This window comes from Doryrhamphus excisus, linkage group LG8 (genome assembly GCF_037039965.1).
Source record: "Doryrhamphus excisus strain RoL-2023G ecotype Guam linkage group LG8, RoL_Dexc_Guam_v1.1, whole genome shotgun sequence".
NCBI classification, from domain to species: domain Eukaryota; kingdom Metazoa; phylum Chordata; class Actinopteri; order Syngnathiformes; family Syngnathidae; genus Doryrhamphus; species Doryrhamphus excisus.
This window is the reverse complement of record NC_136364.1, coordinates 21,370,950-21,393,280: the sequence shown is the minus strand read 5'-3', so window position 1 is coordinate 21,393,280 and position 22,331 is coordinate 21,370,950. Positions and strand designations below refer to the sequence as shown.

The following is a 22,331-nucleotide window of genomic DNA, read 5'->3' as shown; positions in this document are numbered from 1 at the left end:
TGTGGAGTTTGCATGTTCTGCCCGTGCGTGAGTGGATTTTTCTCCCACATTCCAAAAACATGCTAGGTTAATTAGCGACTCCAAATTGTCCATAGGTATGAATGTGATTGTGAATGGTTGTTTGTCTATGTGTCCTATGATTGGCTGGTGACCAGTCCAGCGTGTACCCCACCTTTCGCCCAAAGACAGCTGGGATAGGCTCCAGCATGGCCGCGACCCTCGTGAGGATAAGCGGTATAGAAAATGAATGAATTTTAAGTTTCTCCTCACCAAAGAAAGAGAGACACCAGTTAAGATGTTCTATGCTGTGACTAACAGGCTTCATCATGTTGTTAAAAATGACCTCACAAATATAATAGCTTTGTTTAAGTTTATGCCGTGTAACAATAAACACAGTGTGTAAATGAGTGGAGCGTTGAAGACTTTGACCGCCCCACCCAAAGTGTTTTTTTTTACATCATTTATTATGACTGGCATGATAATAAAGTATGAAGGTTACTTGGACACCCAAAAACATCCACACTGAAAATGTGATTCCAACAAGTGTAGCTACATTTTAGTGAACCAAAATCAATACAATGACTCATTCAGTGGGCTACGTTATATTTTCATAACCTGACATTTTACAAGGCAAGGTCACAGAGGACTTATGAGGCTCATGAGGGTATGAATGAGTCCAAAACATGCACGGATGATATCTGAGAAGGAACCGCTACCGGAGTTCATGCCAGGGTGTGAAGAAGAATACGGAAATGACGCAGATGAGATTTATGTAACGTGTGTGGGATCGCCAACAAAGGCCTTAAATTGTGTAAAAGAGTGTAGGGAAGCAAGCATATGAGACGTCTACAGCCCCCTGAAGAGATGAAACAATCTTTGACAATGATGTAGTTACACAGGCAATAACAGGCATATGTTGTATTGATGTGTGATGGATATTATGACGTAAAACTAAAATATATGCATTCTCCATTTCATGGCTGTGCGCTGCTATTTCCATAGCCACAATGTACACACAATGTGAGCCTTTATGTTTGACTTTCTACCACCTATTGTCTGTTCATGTTCGTGTTGAGGCCATTGGCTAAACACTGTTACTCAACTGCACAACCACATCAAGCGAAGAATGAGTTATTAATATCCTGATACATGCAGCAGATACAAACGTCAAAGGGCCATTTATCCTTTCTACCACAACTATCATGTGCATTAAGCTCAAACCTATGACATCCTGGTCAAACACTGACGACAATGCTCACAAAGACATCAATTGTTGAAAAGAAACTGAGTTTTTTAATGAGGTATAAAAATCTCTCTTAAGATGAATGTCCCCGAGATCAGAATCTTTCCAAAGTCCAGCAAAATGTTGCGTGAAAAATATTTCGCCACGCTACATGTTGCGGAAAGCCTCTTTTCATCATACCAAAGCACTGACTCAGGGCATGTGAACTTTTTCTTGTGAGACATTTTGAAAGATGGACTACTGTCACACATGACGTCATGCGTGATGTCAACATATCTTGCAAGATTTCTGCTTAATTTCCCTTTTAGTCTCCGCTGGCTTCTCTGTGACAAAGTGTGTTAGAATGAGAAGAATAAACGTACACACAAAATGTGTAAAGAAAGCGTTATCTCATTCAAAGCAGTCAGACCCCAGCTGTGCCAATAATATACAGTATGTCCAGATTTACCATGTCAAAAGTTTTTTTTTATTTTTTTTATTTTTAGTATTTTTTATATATTTTTTTTAATTTTTTAAATTTAATTTTATATATATATTATATATATTTTTAATATGTTTATATATATTATATATTTTTTAATTATTATTCTAATTATTAATTATTTTATTATCAATAATTTTTATTAATAATACAATTAATTCATTCAGTAATAATTGTTAATAATTACCAATAATAATAACTATTATTATTCATTATACAAGACGTTTAGTGATCAAAGTGGGAAGAACTAAAAAACAAAAAATTATATCACACAAGAATGAAAGTGCAGTTGCAACTGTCAGAATATTGATATGCAATCTCCCCCTAGTGGCCTAAATCTCAACCTGCAACCTCCAGAGAAGAACAGATGTCAGGGGAATGACTTGAGTGTGTGTGAGAGACGAAACAGAATGTGGTCTTACCTTCTGGGCTGGGAGCGACAGTCGTCCTCACCACTGCCTGACTCCTAGAGAAGTAATCAAGGACATCATCAGTACATCAGAGAACAAAGTGTCTGACGCAGACTAGAATGGCTGTTGGTTTCACATTCTGAGGCAGACTTAGGTTAACCGTACAATGGAACCTTGGCGTTTGACAAAAATGTTCGCCCCAGTTATTGTTTTGGTCATTATACAATATTGCGTGTGACTCATGTGGTAATAAAGGGGACCTATTGTGCTTTTTTACACTTTTCTGACCTATAAATGTAGTTAGAATGTTGTATTCTCGCGTTAAACCATGCCAAAGTTTCAAATAATGAGGTTTGAAAATTTGGAAGTGAGCCCTGAAAGGAGTTTAGAATGGCTCAAAATGCTCGGTTTCAAAAGGCGTGGTAAAACTGCCTGCTTTGTGATGTCACAAAGGGGCAGACTTCCTTATATGGTTCATACTGAGCAAGCACTTTGGGTGTGTGACCAATCACAGTGAAGTGGGCATGGAGGCGGGCTGTGGGTGGAAAGGTTTGGCAGGGAGCACAAATCAAAGGAAATACAGCTGGAATAGGTGCAGATTCTGGAAACTCTAAAAAAGTTTTCTCTGCGGGTTATTGAGTGTAGCTGCTCTATAGGAGCAATACAAAGGGTCCAAAAATTAGCATAACAGGTCCCCTTTAATAAGATGTGGATGGACTACTCTGAGTATGCATTAATTTTGGATCACAAACAAATCTTGCAATGCATCGTTTATACATCATGCCAGCATCTAGTAACACGTTGGTGACTCAGTCTTGTTGTGTTATTAACACACTGCATGAATCCAACTGTGTTTGTAACGTGTCTTTACTATAAAACGTGCCTGTTAGCACACTCCCAACTGGAAATAAATGCTCTCCAGATCTGTCGGTTGACTCTGTAGTTCTTTGCTAACTACCACTGATACACCACAAGTCTCATCTTTAAAAAAAAACAAACATTTTTTTTTATCACGGCTGCAAAATCACCCACCGTGGGGCCAAACATAAGGTGAGAAACATTTTTGAATTGAAGAAATAATCCATAACAAAATATGGAGGTGTCTTCTGTGTGGCTCTCTCCTCGCCTTCAAATCTTTAATCAATGTAAATCAATTTGCACCATCATTTATATGCTTTTCCATTTTTTTTCTATAATAAAACTACAAATGTTCAATCTTTCCTTGATTGTATAATTTTTTCAATTGTTTCCAATGAGAAACAGTTTTCTTAGACCTAAAAACCGAGCTTCCGCTGCATTTCAAAAGCAAAAATTCGACTTCATCTTTGACATCTGGCACTCTGCTCAGAATAGGCAGAAGCCTTAAAGCTCAAATTGACTGTCCGTGTCCACCATTCTTTGCTATTCCGCCTCCCCCCTAAAAAAAATGCAATCATCCTCCCCCACCACTGCAACCAGTCCACAACATACACAAACATTTTAATCCCTTTCCTAATCCCTTCAAAAACTCAGGAAGTTTCTCTTTGGCATCAATCTGTCCTAGTGGACACAGCGGCCAAACGGTATTTGGGCTGCAACTGAATACTGTTAAATGATGGTGCAAAATATATGGAAGAGTTAAAAGGGGCAGTTGGCTTTGAAAATAGAATTTTCATCCAATGGTTTCTGGTTCAATACCACAGATGTTACAGATGATACAGCTGCCAGCCTGTGAGTGATGCTCTCTGCATCAGCATCATCACGGCCTCCCTTCAAGAAAAACGACCTGACAAAATAAAAAGGCTCAACTCGGCAGGTCTCAAAGACAAACATAACAAAATGCACCTTTGCAATATCCCGACATACACTGCATCCGCATACTGTATCTATAACATGGTAAGCAATGGGGTGTGATGCACAACCTCATCTCTATGGTTACCCCCGCTGCGTGCATGTCTAGGGAGTGGCCTCGTAGCCAATGAGAAGAGGGAATTCAGTGAGCTGCTAGGCAGATTATTGCACACAGGGGGTGGCTGCTCCCTGCTATGGTGAATGCAAGTAATGTGAGCCGGGTGGGTCAATAATTTGGAAGACATATTTAGTGCCCAAGCGCTAAAAAAGCAGGACTAAAAGGTGGAAGGCAGGAATCATGAAGGTTGACGTGCTGCTTTACCCTATCAGTACTTACTCCCTGGCACAAAAAAGTACTTGACGATAGTACACTTTCATTTATATTATAACACATTGCACTTAGTTTACATCCGTTTTCATTGGGAATATTTGGTAACCGTAAATAAAAGATGTTGAGAGATTATCATCACACAATGACATCTCAGTCAATATAACCAAAAAAGTAAGGACGTGAGTGAGCGATGCAGGGGCAAACTATTTGACTTGCAAGCCACATTGGGTGAAAATGCATGTAAAATACTTGTTGTGTAGTTTGGATCATGTTTTTGTCCAAGCTACAGATTGCATTTGATTATTTTGGTGACTCAAGCGTGCCACAATAGCATTGCAAGTCATCTTATCAGATAGTTTCGATATTAAAGGTTTTAAAAAACAATGTGAAAATGTTGGTGGCCCGGATTAAGACGCTTGGGAGGCCTAATGTGGACTGTGGGCCGCATTTTGCCCACCAATGGGTTTGACAGCTGATGTGCATGTTTGAGCGCTACTCAGGTCCACATGTGATTGGAGCAAATGATAATGATGATCAGGTGAACCCGCCTCTCGCCCACAGACAGTTGGGATAGGCTCCAGCGTAGAATATCCAAAGTTGCAAAGCACTGACCACAGAGGCTTACATGGCATTTTTTATCTATGGCAGCCATTCTCACAGCGTGTCAGCATCATGGAGGCGTGGAATATAAGATAAGAGCATCCACGAAGGGTCTGACAGGCTTGTCACACTAACCTGCTTTCAGGGCAGCTCCTTGCTCCTTTCTGTCACTCTTGCTAAGTCGCCTTAACAAAGGTCAAAGTAGCACAAGAGATGCTAACATGACAGGAATTGACTTTTGTACCTTTAAAACTTTACATTTCACTACAAGGTACACAGATTCATGAGTTTCGGTAAACTGCTAATGGAATATAGCTAAATTACTAAGAGTTTACAGTGAAATTATGCTGAATTTACCATCGAGTTCGGACATAAGTAAGCTAACGAACCGCAAAGTTGGCCAGTCAGCATTAAAAGAGGGGGGCAATAGTGACAGAGCTTTGAGCCAGATGTCAAAACATTTGACCGATACTCACCGACACACAGGGGCTGGAGGTAGTGCTCGGTGTCGGTGACCGCTGCACTGTGACCAGCGCCATCCCGCCACCACCTGCTCACACCTCGGTCACCTAAAAGTGGGGAAAAACGGAATTGCGGACATTCTAATAAGAACAGAAACTACAACCAGCTCTAGAGGGTAAGTAAGTCCGGTCGCCGCTGCTTCCCCGGTATAGTCAAGTTTGGCAGTTTTATTAGCGTCATCCGGGCTTTGTCATTTCAAAATAAAATACTTCTTCTATTAGCTATTGCGGTTTAAAAAAGAAATAATTGGGTAGCAACCTTGTTATTATTTCTTGATATCACGGTTTTCACAAATACATAAGCAATATAGTATTTGGTGTAGTACAGTAATTAATTTAAATGCAGTAACAGTGGGGCAAAAACTCGATCCTTAATTTTGAAAAACGAATCATCCGCTGTGTTCCTTTGCGCCAGCTAACACTGACACTTCTGGGCTCAGCAGCTGCTGTAGTGCGCATGCGCTGAAGTGACCGGCTGTCAAAAGGGCGTAAAAGCTATCCCCTGCAAACTTGTCTATGCAGAAGTGTCTCTGCCTTAAATCAATGACATTGAAATGAATGAATGAATGGGACGATAAGACGGGAAAGAGGCTCTTTTACAGAGACATTTAGTTTAGACTGTGTGTGAGCTGCAGAGGCTGATGTTATTAGATGACATAGCGACTCATGAATTATGCATGGGTGAGGTCATATCTGTTATAACTGCTGCAGGAGATGACCCACCTGACCCCATAAATTCTCCCGGGACGTGACATTCGGGTGAGGGGGTGCGGAAGCAGGTGTTATAACATGCATTTGTGTGTGTTAATATTGATATTACACATAAAATTGTGGAGTCTGTGTATTTTTTCATTGTAAATACACAGACGCTAGAAGAAGAAGTAGAAGAAGAAGAAGCAAAGAGAGATTGATTTCATTGCATTATCTGGGTCATTGCCTCCCCCTCCTCCTCTCGATGTCCCCATCCTCCAGCTTTGCTCCATTCCCTTTTTTATCCATCATGTAATGAATGAAAAAACAATAATAATAAACAACCCTGAACATAATTTGTAACTGGTATGATCACACAATGATGCAATGGTCTCTATAAATAGAAAAACAAAAGAAATGGATTCCAAAGAACCTAAAAAAAAGAAGGGCTAAAGATGCTCAGAAGAGAGACGACAGCATGATTGATGATAAATCTCCCCTTCCATACGTGTGCATGCATCATCACATGCACTCGTCTAATGTTTGGCCTTCATGCTCCATGGCTCACTATGCAGACCATGTGAGAGCCACATTACAATGACTCTTTGGAAGACAAATGACCTGGCTCAATGGAGGTAAAGACCCAACCGTCTTTGCTCACACAGGACGCCTCAAAGGAGGCGCTGGTGTAAGCATGAAAGTGTGCCGTGGAAAACAAGATTAGGATTAAAGCAAAGAGAGGGATTCTACTTTGTGACTTTATAGTGTCACCGCAGAATGAGACTAAAGACAATCCTCTTTGTAATGAAAGATCTGCTCTGTGTTGGGGATTGCATCACATTCAATTATTGCTTTAAAAAAAAAAAAGAAAACACACTACTTTGTTCTTATTCGGATGTTTGTGCCACATAGAAATGTGCAACTTTCCAAATTGTAGATTTGCCAGCATTATCTAATTAGATTCTCATTTGTCTTGTTCTTAGTCGGAAAATTTGTTATTTTAGTTGATTATTCTTTTTGATTTATTCATTCATTTTCTACCGCTTATCCTCACGAGGGGTGCTGGAGCCTATCCCAGCTGTCACAGGGCACATATAGACAAACAACCATTCACACTCACATTCATACCTATGGACAATTTGGAGTGGCTAATTAACCTAGCATGTTTTTGGAATGTGGGAGGAAAGCGGAGTACCCGGAGAAAACCCATGCATGCATGGGGAGAACATGCAAACCGAGGGTGGAATTGAACCTTGGTCTCCTGGCTGCTAACCCCTTCTTGATTTATTTTAAATCTATTTTTTGAGACAATATGTTTACATCCATAATTTGCATTGCATTGCGCAGTATTTGTCTTCAGTGTATTATTCATTCAATGACTATAAATATAAAGTTCAAGCTCAATTGATGATTTTTTGAAGAAATTCTTTGAATTGTAGAACTACAATATAAAAACATATAAGCAAGTACAGCTATATAATGACATCAGAACATCAAACCATTACAAAAGATGATTAAATATAAAATTAAATATAAATAATCTAATTTAAATTATATAATAAAAATTAAATATAAATTAAATGTAATGAAAAAATCTTAAAAAAGACATTGTTTTGACCTAACAAAATGCAACTGTAATTGAGTGTCACGCCCTCCCTTCATCTCTTTGTGGAGCTTCAGTCCTCCCCAGTGGTGAGTGGGGGTCAGAACAAGCTGTTCCCAATGCAGCTTCAGGATCTTTTTGTGCCAACAGGGGGAGACGTGAGTCCATTTGAATCATTTCAGTGACGTCTATTGAACATAAGCATCTCTTGTCACGTGTGTGATGTGTTCAGGTACAGTGTCTCTACTATCTCTTTGTCTGCATTAGCTGAGGGACTTGAGAGTAAAACCACAGTAAAGGTACTGCATAGGTGGTAGTAACTGAAGTTGGAGTTACATGCATTTAAATTGAAGCTGTACTTTACTATATATATGTATATACTGTACTATATTTGTAGTTGATGTGTTTGTTTATTTGATTGTTTATTTATATTTATTTCACATACTCAGGGATCCTTTGGAGCAAAATAATTGCAGTTTTGTGCCGATGTGTAGTTTTTTTTTTTTACTTTAACTGCAATGTAGTCTTTTATTAATGTTGTTACGTTGTCTTATATTGTAGCATATAAGTATTGGTAAATTGTTCACAAATACAGTAATCCCTCACTTATCGCAGGTACTTGGTTCCTGAAAGGGGGAACCTCCGCAAAGTATGATTCTGTATTCATAAATTTAATATTTTCACAGTTAGAGCATTAAAAAACTGTTTTTAAAAATAGATGTTAACATTATTAGAGCCTTCTAGACATGAAATAACACCCCTATAGTCACATTTACACTTGTATTACCCAATATTGTAGACATAAATAAGACAAAAGACGTTCAAGGTATAAATAAGACTCATACTTGTGTGTTTGTGTTGCTGTAAATGTGTTCCGGTTTGAGTGCAGGTGAGTGGGAGGGGTGGGGGGGGGGGTGGACAGGAATTGTTGCCGGGGGTTACAGCTGCAACAGTAGCCTGTGTTACGGAATTATTGTGAGGTCATTTAAACCTGCAATAAAAGCTGGTTGTTGTGAGGATCAAGTCTGGTGCTTGTGTGTCTCACGGAACAGTACAGTAGCATTACTGACACATCACCTAGTGATCAATGTAGTGTGAAATTCTACATGCCTTATATTTGTACTTCAGAGTACCATTTGTACCGTCTTCATCACACACACAATAATGATACAAACAGAGATAATGTAACACAAAGTGATTTGTGAGGCGTTTTAGTGATCCAATTGCATTACTCTTTTGATCGCATATTGTTTTGAGAAGCCATACACTTTACTTAAGTGGTCCTAGCAACAGAAATTGCTCGAACAGTGGTGGCTTTTAGGATTTAGTGTACAGAAATGTAATCCTTGTTTTGTTGTCTTCAAACCTGATGTTGGATGTTACTGGATGCGTTCAACCAGGCAGATTCTGAAAATGACGTAATAACAATCACGTTAATTGACTACTTTTAATGGGGACACATTTTACTCAACACACTCACCGAAAACCTCCAGTCATTCTACTAACATCCCGAGTCAGTGATGTCAAAATCCGCCAAAGTTCTTGATATTTTCAAGTCGAGTCTGATTTGACTCCGAATCGCGTAATTTTAGTTGCTATTTTGTAGTCCAGTCGCTGTTAAAAGTCCTATTTTCAGTGGTTAGCCGTCTTCTTTTACTGCTGCTTCAATGTGTGTTGTTGGCGCTGTCGCCCCCTGCTGAGCCAAGGAGGTACTGCACGGAGGAGCTCTTTTATAGTTACACTTTACGATCCGGTACACGAAATTACCGTAGTTAATAAAGAACGAACCTACTAATACTAATCACTACTCCTTAGTTACTCCGTAACTACTGCATTTTTGTGTACCTTATTGTAAAGTGAGACGTAATTGAGTGATGAAAATGGATACAGTGTAATTTAGTGATTTTCAACCACTGTGCCGCGTGAGAAATCGTCAGATGTGCCGTATGTATTAATATCAATTAAAAAAATATTTTATTAAGTGAAAAAAACATTTATTAATAATTTTCTGCAAATGGTATGTCATTTTTTGAGTGTTCGTGGTGTAAATACTGGCGGAGCAATGTAATAATCGTCCGTGTGGCAACACGGAACTGATTATCTCGTTCCTTCAATAGACTTAGTGATGCACGTGAGGAGTCTTGATGACATTTTGTAATATTTTCTAACATTTCACTTCCTGTTCATCTAACTTTATACTTTTAGAGGGATTAAATGCTTATTCAAAAGTTAAATCATTGAAACCAAATATTAAAGCTACTGTATGTTGTTCCTTGACCTGTAATGAGAAGACTAAACATTAAGAGTGTGTTTATATGTTGGAAGCAATGATATGAACCAAGAAGTGTACGTGTCACAGAAGGCCTCCTCTGCAAAGATAAGATGGTATTCTCCCTTCTTGCAAAATGAGTTCATTAGACGAGTGAAAGACAGCCATTGCAGGGATTCAGTGTTTCTGTATGATAAAGGACTGAACCGACTGATTGGAGGCGGGGGGGAAAAAAATTTCATTTCCTGTTCTTCAGAAGCAACGGCGGTATCGGAACATCAGCAGAGTGGCTCGCTTGTGGGAAAAAATGGAGAGAGTCTGAGAGGACAGACAGAGCAAGTTGGAGAGGTAAATGCCAGGGCTTTCTGTCCCGCCCGGTCCAGATTGCTGTCAAAAGGAGAACTCAGAGGAGTCTGGGAAAAAAAAAGAAAAAAAAAGAGGTGATGGATAGGTTAAACCGGGTTCTGTTCTGTGGAGAGTCCAAGTCAGCCGACGGTGAGAACGTCTCTCCAACATGAAGACAGAAAAAGAGTGTGATATGCGGAGATGAAATGAAGCGGAGGTCTTGACAGACACCCGATATGGGGGGGGCAGGCTGGCAGGGAGATGCTGAGATGACAGGTATGGGGTGGAGGGATACGCCGGCTGCTCTCCGCTGTTTAATATAGATCTGCTGCGATTAGCCGGGCCTGGGAACACAGGATGTGTCTGTCAGTCAGGAGCAGGGAGCTCAGAGGAAATTGCCACAATAAAGTACACACATACAGTACGTATGCTATAGCGGCACACGCAAACATTGTTCAGGTGCGTGTGTGGATCCACGTCATGTAAAAGTTGAAATTAATACCAAGAAAAACTAAACACTCCTATGAAAAAAGCAACATGATCAAGTGCAAAGTTAACCAAAATACACAATTTGAAACAAATATGCTGGAGCCTATCCTAGCTGTCTTCGGGCGAGAGGCGGGGTACACCATGGACTGGTAGACAAACAACCATTCACACTCACATTCATATTCACATTCATTTGCCAATTAACCTAGCATGTTTTTGGAATGTGGGAGGAAACCGGAGTACCCGGAGAAAACCCACGCATGCATTATGATTATGATTATTATTGTTATAACTTTTTTATTATTTTTTTATTTTTATTTTATTTTTATTTTTATTTTTATTTTTATTTTTATTTTTATTTTTATTTTTATTTTTATTTTTATTTTTATTTTTATTTTTATTTTTATTTTTATTTTTATTTTTATTTTTATTTTTTCATTTATTTATTTTTATTTCATCATCATCATCATCATTATTTTTATTTTTATTTTTATTTTTATTTTTATTTTTATTTTTATTTTTATTTTTATTTTTATTTTTATTTTTATTTTTATTTTTTCATTTATTTATTTTATTTCATCATCATCATCATCATCATCATCATCATCATCATCATCATCATCATTATTATTATTATTATTATTATTATTATTATTATTATTATTATTATTACAGAGTGTGACTGTCCATGTTGGGATTTCTGCTTCATGTAAACTCCAGACAGAGATAGCCGAGAGTGGAATCGAACTCGGGTCTCCTAGCTGTGAAGCCTGCACGCTAACCACTTACTCACCGTGCAGTTCTGCCCGTATATATATCAAAACGATTTACAGTATAAACTGTAGTTTTATTGCAATAAAATAACCAATATAGTATTATAATGTTAGTACGTTATCAGAATTCTTAGCTGCTTTCCCTTCATATTTTGTGTGTTATTTTTAAGATTTTTTTTTTTCATATTCAGACCACTTATCCTGGATATGCTGGGTATGCTGGAGCCTATCCCAGCTGTTTTTGCGCAAGGGTACACCCTGGACTGGTACAACATGAAACCAATGTTCTATATAATCACAGATGACAGAATATGCTATTTCTGTTAACCATTTAGAACATTTAAGGTTTGCACTCTAAGTGGTTTTGGTATCAGTGAGGATAAGCGGTAGAAAATGAATGAATGAATTAATAAATATTTAGTCATATTTATTTATTTTGGTTTGTTAGTACAAACCACTGTATGAGTGGCATTGTTCAAGCGTGAATAAAGACATAAATAGACTTGCATTCAAGTATTGCAAAACCAACATATATAGTGACTAGAGGTGTCAAAAGAGCACCCAAAATTAAAACACAACAAGATTTAATAACAGTAAGTACATGAATCACACAACAAATGAAAATACACTACCGTTCAAAAGTTTGGGGTCACTTAGAAATTTCCTTATTTTTTTAAGAAAAGCACTGTTTTTTTCAACGAAGATAACTTTAAACTAATCAGAAATACACTCTATACATTGTTAATGTGGTAAATGACTATTCTAGCTGCAAATGTCTGGTTTTTAGTGTAATATCTACATAGGTGTATAGAGGCCTATTTCCAGCAACTATCACTCCAGTGTTCTAATGGTACAATGTGTTTGCTCATTGCGTCAAAAGGCTAATGGATGATTAGAAAACCCTTGTGCAATCATGTTGGCACAGCTGAAAACAGTTTAGCTGGTTAGAGACTCTATGAAACTGACCTTCCTTTGAGCAGGTTGAGTATCTGGAGCATCACGTTTGTGGGGTCGATTAAACGCTCAAAATGACCAGAAAAAGAGAACTTTCATGTGAAACTCGACAGTCTATTCTTGTTCTTAGAAATGAAGGCTATTCCATGCAAGAAATTGCCGCTGCACATCTAAGCAAGAAGATAAGTACATTAGAGTCTCTAGTTTGAGAAATAGACGCCTCACAGGTCCTCAACTGGCAGCTTCATTAAATAGTACCCGCAAAACGCCAGTGTCAACATCTACAGTGAAGAGGCGACTCCGGGATGCTGGCCTTCAGGGCAGAGTGGCAAAGAACAAACCATATCTGAGACTGGCCAATAAAAGAAAAAGATTAATATGGGCAAAAGAACACAGACATTGGACAGAGGAAGATTGGAAAAAAGTGTTATGGACGGACGAATCAAAGTTTGAGGTGTTTGGATCACACAGAAGAACATTTGTGAGACGCAGAACAACTGAAAAGATGCTGGAAGAGTGCCTGACACCATCTGTCAAGCAAGGTGGGGGTAACGTGATGGTCTGGGGTTGCTTTGGTGCTGGTAAGGTGGGAGATTTGTTCAAGGTAAAAGGGATTTTGAATAAGGAAGGCTATCACTCCATTTTGCAACGCCATGCCATACCCTGTGGACAGCGCTTGATTGGAGCCAATTTCATCCTACAACAGGACAATGACCCAAAGCACACCTCCAAATTGTGCAAGAACTATTTAGAGAAGAAGCAGGCAGCTGGTATTCTATCTGTAATGGAGTGGCCAGCGCAGTCACCAGATCTAAACCCCATTGAGCTGTTGTGGGAGCAGCTTGACCGTATGGTACGCAAGAAGTGCCCATCCAGCCAATCCAACTTGTGGGAGGTGCTTCTAGAAGTGTGGGGTGAAATTTCTCCAGATTACCTCAACAAATTAACAGCTAGAATGCCAAAGGTCTGCAATGCTGTCATTGCTGCAAATGGAGGATTCTTTGACGAAAGCAAAGTTTGAAGGAAAAAATTATTATTTCAAATACAAATCATTATTTCTAACCTTATCAATGTCTTGACTATATTTTCTATTCATTTTAAAACTCATGTGGTAAATAAAAGTGTGACTTTTCATGGAAAACACAAAATTGTCTGGGTGACCCCAAACTTTTGAACGGTAGTGTATATTGTGATGGTCTGACGAGAGTTCACTCAGACCGGAGTTCGATTCCACCCTCGGCCATCTCTGTCTGGAGTTTGCATGAAGCAGAAATCCCAACATGGACAGTCACACTCTGTAATAATAATAATAATAATAATAATAATAATAATAATAATAATAATAATAATAATAATAATAATAATAATGAAATACAAATAAATAAATGAAAAAATAAAAATAAAAATAAAAATAAAAATAAAAATAAAAATAAAAATAAAAATAAAAATAAAAATAAACACAAGTTATAACAATAATAATCATCACTGGGTACTCCGGTTTCCTCCCACATTCCAAAAACATGCTAGGTTAATTGACGACTTCAAATTGTCCATAGGTATGAATGTGAGTGTGAATGGTTGTTTGAATTGTCCATCTCAGTCTGGCCTCTCTGACTTTATCTCCAAGGCCTCTAACATGCAATGTCCCTGTGATGTACTCCTCCCTGATCCTATCCATCCTGGTCACTCCCAATGAGAACCTCAGCATCCTTATCTCCAGTTCTGCTTCCTATTGTGTCAGGAAGGACATCCGACATAAAAATGTTGCCAACACAATTATGCAAATCAAACTCAAGTTAATTTTGGTTAATTGAAAATGTTAATTGACGACTCCAAATTGTCCATAGGTATGAATGTGAGTGTGAATGGTTGTTTGTCTATACGTATGTGCCCTGTGATTGGTTGGCCACCAGTAGAGGGTGGACCCCGCCTCTTGTCTGAAGACAGCTGGGATAGGCTCCAGCCCCCCTTGCGACCTTTGTGAGGATAAGCGGTATAAAATGAATGAATGAATGTGTTTATGTAGTTTTTGTTTGCAGTGGTACACTAAAGAACTGCAGTACTTCGATTCAAACTAATAAAAAAAAATCTATTATACTGTGGCGCTGTTCTACAACCTTGCAAACTACAGCCACAATAACATATTTTCAAATTACTGAATTTATCCACCAGCTGAGCAATTGTAATAAAAAAAAAATCACAATAGACAAATGTTACTTTTTGCCATATATCTTTATTATCTATTATTTCCCATATATTTCTATATCTTTATTCTATACAGGGATAGTCTTGTGGACATACATAGACTCTCTATAAGCTGGAGAGGTACTACTTCCTTCATTAAATAGTTTGGCAGTTGACAACAACAAGATACCACATTTTCTATACATACACACACACACCCATCCCACACACACACACACACACACACACACCTTAAGTACAGTAGACACATACTTACATACATACTAAGGCTGCCCACCTATAGATTCACACGTGTCTCAGCACACATTAAAACCCAAACCAGCACCAACAGAACACAGGATAGGTTACACCGGTACCACACAGACGAGGAAATACACATGTGGCGGTTACAGTACTTGCCATATTTGAAGTCTTAAGACCGGCTTTCTCTCTTAACGCACAAAACACGCACACTCGTACATTTTGGTGATGACCTAAGTGTCGGCTTCATATTTGGTTTCTATTACTGACGACTCTGCAACGTGAACACAAGCAAGCCAACAAGAAACAAAAATGATAACCGCAAAATGTTTAGAATAATAAGTATCGAGAGGTCAAAGTGACAGGATGCAGACGCATGACAAAATAAATAAGCGTTTCGTTTTCTAGAGGCCGTTATAACCGTCTCACACACACACACACACACACACACACACATTTGTGCAGTACAAACACACGTTATAAGCAGACACTGCTTCACAGTGTAGAGAACCCATTGCAAATCTGTCCTTACGGTCCAACTTGAATGCAACACTAGTGTTTGAAGCAGAACAAATGTCATATATTTGGCTTTGGTAAAAAATATAAGAAAGATAATACCTGCATTTTGCGACATGTACGATGCATAACTTATTGGTATATTGTTAAAATCACCATAAAAGGGCCTGTCGGAATGACATTGTTTTTGTGCACATTAAGTCCTACATGATTGCATGAAAATACACATAATTGTATGTTACCTGAAGAAAGAAATGGACGGTGTTCACAAACATGAAATTAAAGCTAAATAATATCTTCATGTACATTACGGCCAACTGCATTTCTAAGCGTTACAAAGACAGGAAATGTACAAAAAAGAGGCAAAAGCGGTGAAAGGTAGCTTTCTTGTTTTACAGGGGAACCAGAAGAGGGCACTGAAAGTGGCAGGAATGGCATCGGGGTTCAGGTCAGACCGCGTTGGTGACTATGAAGCCTCTGTGTTGGTCATTGCTGGGCTCTGGAGTGATGCTCTTTGACAGACGCTGCAGGTTAGAAAAAGACAAAAAGAGATAAAATATGAGCGTGCGTTGGTCACTGGATGAATCCATGTTCGTGATTAGTTAGTAGATATTATTCTTCTATGCCCAAACACCGATCACCGAAAATACCAGATATTTTTGAGACTGAAATTATATGAAAGAGTATTAAGGCTACACTGAAAACAACAAATACAGATGAACCTTGGTTAGCGTCATTAACTCAGCCCAGAAGGTCTGACTCTAACCAAAACGGACTTTAACCAAATAAATTTCCCCTCCCCAAAAAAATCCAATGAATCCATTCCATGAAAGCAAACAGAGAGGCGGGGTACACCCTGGACTGGTGGCCAGCCAATCACAGGGCACATATAGACAAACAACCATTCACACTCACATTCATACCTATGGACAATTTGGAGTCGCTAATTAACCTAGCATGTTTTTGGAATGCGGGAGGAAACCGGAGTACCCGGAGAAAACCCACGCATGCACGGGGAGAACATGCAAACTCCACACAGAGATGGCCGAGGGTGGAATTGAACCCTTGGTCTCCTAGCTGTGAGGTCTGCGCGCTAACCACTAGATGACCGTGCCGCCCTCCATGATCAGTTATTAGATATTATTCTTCTATGCCCAAACACCGATGACTTGCAAAATACTAGACTTTTTGAGACTGAAATTATATGAAAGAGTATTAAGGCTACACTGAAATAACAACAAATACAGATGAACCTTGGTTAGCGTCATTAACTTGTCCCAGAAGGTCTGACTCTAACCAAAACGGACTTTAACCCAAAAAAATTTTTCCAAGATAAATAATAAATAAATCCAATGAATCCACTTTTAAATACTTGAAAATTATGAAATGAACATTTAAGGTGACTTTTACCTTTATGAAGATGTAATTCTTGATGCAACGATATGAGCAAGATCACCCCTTCCTATATTTTAGCTCCACCTTCCTGTTTTGCCATGACTTATTTCTTGATTTCAATAGTGTTTCTTACCTCAATAACCCAAAATGGAGCCGAAGAAAGCTTCGAGTATTTTCATAAAGAAGATTAAAGAAACACTAATGCAGTCAAGATATAACTCATGACAAAACAGGCAGGTGGTGTTGAAATGGAAGAGTTAATTTATCCCTTTTAATTCATCACTCACATGCATTTAGAATGCTTTTATGCATGTAAAAATGATTTTGTAAGAACCATTTGTGTCAAACAGGCCCTATTATGAGGTTTTGGATGGCTCTGCAAGCTTGATTTGCAGCGGAGTGCGGGTACCTAGAGGAGTTAAACAGATTGTTTGGGTTGGAAGCAGAGAGTGCATGGAAAGGCTGCAGCAAGAGGTGCAGAATGTGGAAGATCTAGAAAGCTTTCTGTGCGGTTATTGTGTGTAGCTGCTCTATAGGAGTCCACAACATAATATAAAACACTGAAAATGAATGTAACAGGTCTCCTTTAACAACTTTGAGAGTCAAAGCGACATATGTAGCTAACTTACGAGCTACGGATGTTAACAAGGACATTTGTGATAAAATTAATTAAGATTAAGATTAGATTAGATTAAGAACACAGTTGGATTTAAGTGTATTAATAACACAAGAAGATGCGTGCCGCATTGTACACTCGTGGGAAAATGTACAAAAACTTTGGGGGCGACACTAACCAAGGTTCCACTGTAAATGGTAAAGTTGCAATATTGTAAGAATAACAATTTATTTTGTAGAATTAATTCAGGTATTTTAATTTGATACATTGTATGATTGATATGGATGCTGTATGGTATCATGTACCCAGAAAAAATTATTACGTTTGATTAATGTTCATGTTAAAGGTTAAATAACTGTTAATAGTTATCCTCCCTATCCGTGTGGAAGTGGTAAGTTTTTGGCTATTTAAGTTGAAAGGAAATAACTTGAAGGCTACCGTTTAGGTCGCTAGCTCTCTAGTTTGCGAGTTAGCATGTGTCTCAAGACCCTGCAGTTGCGCAATATGTTGTAAATAAAAAGAGTATAAATGTGACTATAGTCGTGTTTTGTCATGTCTACAGGGCTCTAATAATGCTTTGGTAATTTTAATCTGAAAAAAATAATTTGTCTACCCACCAACTATATGTGCTTTCTTAAGTTTTTATTATTATTATTATATTTATTTATTACTGATTGATTGATTTTCTTTATTCTTGATTTGTTTATTTATTTTTCATCAAAAGTAAGATATTTGAGAACAGTGGAATGTTTTATCAGAGCTTTTATTGTAGAAAATCGGAACCAAAGCACTGAAAAAGTTTGTAAATTTTTCTGTTTTTAATAAATGTGTGGTTCTTTTTTTGGAAAACCTGATGCGGCCCATTCTCACCCAGACCCTAGCTCCAGTGGCCCCCAGGTAAATTGAGTTTGAGACCCCTGGTTTATATGAAGCAGTGAGTGATCATTCAATGAAAGGTCCTCCCAGTCTGTGTGGTCAGGTGATAGCCTCCTTACGTAAGTGTGTATCTTGCATAATACATCTTTTTTTCTTGCTAATCTCTGGCCTCTGCTTCTTCGTTTGACTCATTGAGTCATTAGTTGACAGTAGAGCTGACCCCTGACCTTTGCTGGAGAGGAAGATGAAAACGAAGGGTACCTGTTTGAGGGTGCCCTTGGTATTGACCAGGTGGTATACCATGTAAGCAGGCACACAGATTAACGAGGACACTCCGATGCAGTAGCCAAGGACTGTGGTCCAAGGTGGGTACTGGTAGTCAAACAGTTTGACGTCTGGAGGGAAGGCCAGAAAACTGATCATGATGAACTGTAAATGAGGGACAGAGACAAGTAGAGTTGGTACAGTATATACTCAAGTGAGTACCACACATCCTTTACATTTCTGAAGCAGTTTTTATTATAGTATATCTTGAAAGAAAGACATGAAACTTGGATATACAAAATATTGGAGTAGTCGGTGTACAGTGTGTATTGCAGTGCTGATTTACCATGCACTAAAATGACCAGAAACAGCCATTATTATTATTATAGTACCATGGTAATTGTATCTTGACTGGTAAGCATGGTGCTATCATGGTCTGGGCTGCATGAGTGCTGCAGGAATTCTGAAGTTATTACTATGTACAAGCTACGGTGCTACAGTCAAGCATGGAGGTAGGACTGCACGAGTTCTGCCAGTACTGGGCATCTGTGGTTCGTTACTGGGAAGCAGGAATCCCAACATGGACAGTCACACTCTGTAATAATAATGATAATGATAATGATAATGATAATGATTAAAAATAAAAATAAAAATAAAAATAAAAATAAAAATAAAAATAAAAATAAAAATAAAAATAAAAATAAAAATAAAAATAAAAATAAAAATAAAAATAAAAATAAAAATAAAAATAAAAATAAAAATAAAAATAAACATAAAAATAAAAATAAAAATAAAAATAAAAATAAAAATAAAAATAAAAATAAAAATAAAATTAAAATAAACAAAAATTAAAAAAGACAAACAAAAGTTATAACAATAATAATAATAATAATAATAGTCTGTATAATAGTCTGCATGGCGGTCGAATGAGCTTGTAGACCTCATAGCTAGACCACCCTCGGCCATCTCCGTGAGGAGCTTGCATGTTCATCCCGTGCATGCGTGGGTTTTCTCCGGGTACTCCGGTTTCCTCCCACATTCCAAAAACATGCTAGGTTAATTAGCGACTCCAAATTGTCCATAGGTATGAATGTGAGTGTGAATGGTTGTTTGTCTATATGTGCCCTGTGATTGGCTGGCAACCAGTCCAGGGTGTACCTTGCCTTTCACCCGAAAAGACAGCTGGGATAGGCTCCAGCACCCCCCTGCGACCCTCGTGAGGATAAGCAGTAGAAAATGAATGAATGAATAATAATATGTATTGTAACATTCTGAAGCTCCCTTCTGAAACTGTGTTTTCCAACATTATAAGGAGCCCAAACACACCTCCAAGATAGTAAGTGCCGAATGACAAGTCCACACCTGAACACACCTGAGAAGCACAAAGTGTCTAACATCCACCAGCTCTGTGATGTCATCATGGAAGAATGATGTCATCATGAAAATTCCATGCCCAAGAGGATTAAGGCATTACTAGACAATAATGCTGATTGCACTAAATTTTGACACGCTGGACAAAATGTTATGTTCTCACTCAGATATAAAATAATTGCTGTGTGTTGAATTATTTTAATAGTATAGTAGATTAATGCTAATTGTTACTGTGATATTTTGGGGACCTCAATACTATGAATACGAGAATGGGGTGACACAAGGAGGATCGGTGATACCAGGAAAAAAAGTAAATAACCAGTGTCTGTGTGTGTATATACTACAATATACTGTATAGGAGTCTCACCAGCAGAAAGCTGGGACAGATGGCAACCCAGCAGATCCTCCAGAACCATCCCGGGTAGAAACCAAGCATGACCTGGACGTCGTTGCAGAAACGGTTGGTTCCTGGAATACACACACAGGCACATGTACTATCTCACTTCCTTAATCCACAATCTGTGCACAATAAAAGCCTGACAACATTGGAAAAAAAAAATTTTTTTTTTTACTATAAAATTTTTTTTTTTTAATGCTGACTTTACTGTCAACACAACATGGTCCAAACTGACCGTAGAACCAGGAAACGGCAATGACTTCCAGCAGCACCACAGTGATGACAGCAGGACCTGTGGCGTACTCTTCAAACAACTTCACCACAAATGCTCCACCCTGAGCCAAGAAAGAAAAAAAAAACAAGAACATGAAGAGAAAAAAAGCCTGTCAACGCATTTTGATGCCGGTGATGCAATATCATGTTGCACGTGTTGGGCGAAGCCATTAATTACTGCCTTACTTTAATTGAGGGCTGCAGATAAAGGAGTTAGTGCTGTAATCTCATTCCATGCAATCGCAAAGTGCAGCTCATTAAATTAGCTAAATCAGGCACCGTTGTTTAAACACACAAGGACGCATTTTTACATCATTAGACACTGAAATAGGAAACTATATCGGTGTTCAAGTCGTCATATGATAATGTGATAATATGTTCCCGAGAAGCAATATAGAGCTGAAATCACAGCAATATTATAACATTGAAACATCATTACGATATAGATGCACATTTGGATTTTTGTTGGAATAGCAATATCAATAGCAATAATGTTATTTTGATAATAACCTGAATGTTGTTGACTTACGTATGTGAGAGTGGAAAGCGCTCCGAGATAGCAGACACACACCAGACCGAAGACAAACCACTCTCTTCTTTTCACCAGGACATTGGGGAACTCATCCAACATGGCGGTGATCACACCCTCCAAGCCGGCAAACTGCAGAACGGATCGAGACACAACTTAAATATTCCGAATATTCCGAAACAAACTCTCTTCAACACAATAATAATTTACTGATGGTCCCGGTACAGTGAGGGGCAACTACCGTTGCAGCTACGGAGCCGAATATCAAACGTCCAATGGGAAAATTCACCGCAGATATGTCAGATATGTCGAGTGGCAACCAACTTTGATTTGATCAAAAATCTTTGATTGTTGATTTTATCCGATCTTCAAAATACAGCAAATCGGGAGGCAATCCTGATTCTGAAGATCAGATCGGGACATCCGTACCTATAAATATGGCTGAAGTGCTAACAATTTACATGCTAACAATTAGCATGCTAATATTTGGTAGGATAGCACGATGTAAGTTTATACCTATAAAAATACCAAAAAGGCAAAGATGCTTATTGTTAGCATGCTAGCACCGGCCCGATCTCGTGTCTTATGTCGATTTTATCCGATCTTCAAAATAAAGCAAATCGGCAGGCGATCCTGATTCTGAAGATCAGATCGGGACATCCATACCTATAAATATGGCTTAACATGCTAACAATTAGCATGCTAATACCTGGTAAGATAACACAATAAATACCTATAAATATGACTTAAGTGTTAACATGCTAACAATTAGCATGCTGATACTTGGTAGGATAACGCGATGTAAGTTTATACCTATAAAAATACCAAAAAGGCTAAGATGCTTATTTTTAGCATGCTAGCACCGTCCCGATCTCGTGTCTTATGTCGATTTTATCCGATCTTCAAAATACAGCAGATCGGCAGGCGATCCCGATTCTGAAGATCAGATCGGGACATCCGTACCTATAAATATTGCTAAAGTGCTAACATTAGCATGCTAACAATGAACATGCTAATACTTGGTAGGATAACACGATGTAAGTTTATACCTATAAAAATACCAAAAAAGGCTAAGATGCTTATTGTTAGCATGCTAGCACCGGCCCGATC

General features: G+C 38.3%; 1 protein-coding gene across 1 annotated transcript in view; it reads right to left on the bottom strand.

The window, feature by feature from the left end:
• Window positions 1-14,752: 14,752 nt before the first annotated feature.
• The window catches only part of slc6a4a (solute carrier family 6 member 4a), a 29,843-nt gene continuing 22,264 nt past the window's right edge, over window positions 14,753-22,331 (bottom strand). Inside the window, exons 12-16 of the mRNA XM_078793009.1 lie at window positions 21,222-21,353; window positions 20,655-20,754; window positions 20,390-20,490; window positions 18,649-18,816; window positions 14,753-16,024 (exon numbers count right to left, since the gene is read on the bottom strand). Coding sequence (XP_078649135.1) covers window positions 15,950-16,024; window positions 18,649-18,816; window positions 20,390-20,490; window positions 20,655-20,754; window positions 21,222-21,353 — 576 coding nt within the window. The 3' untranslated portion in view covers window positions 14,753-15,949. The remainder of the gene's footprint in view (window positions 16,025-18,648; window positions 18,817-20,389; window positions 20,491-20,654; window positions 20,755-21,221; window positions 21,354-22,331) is intronic.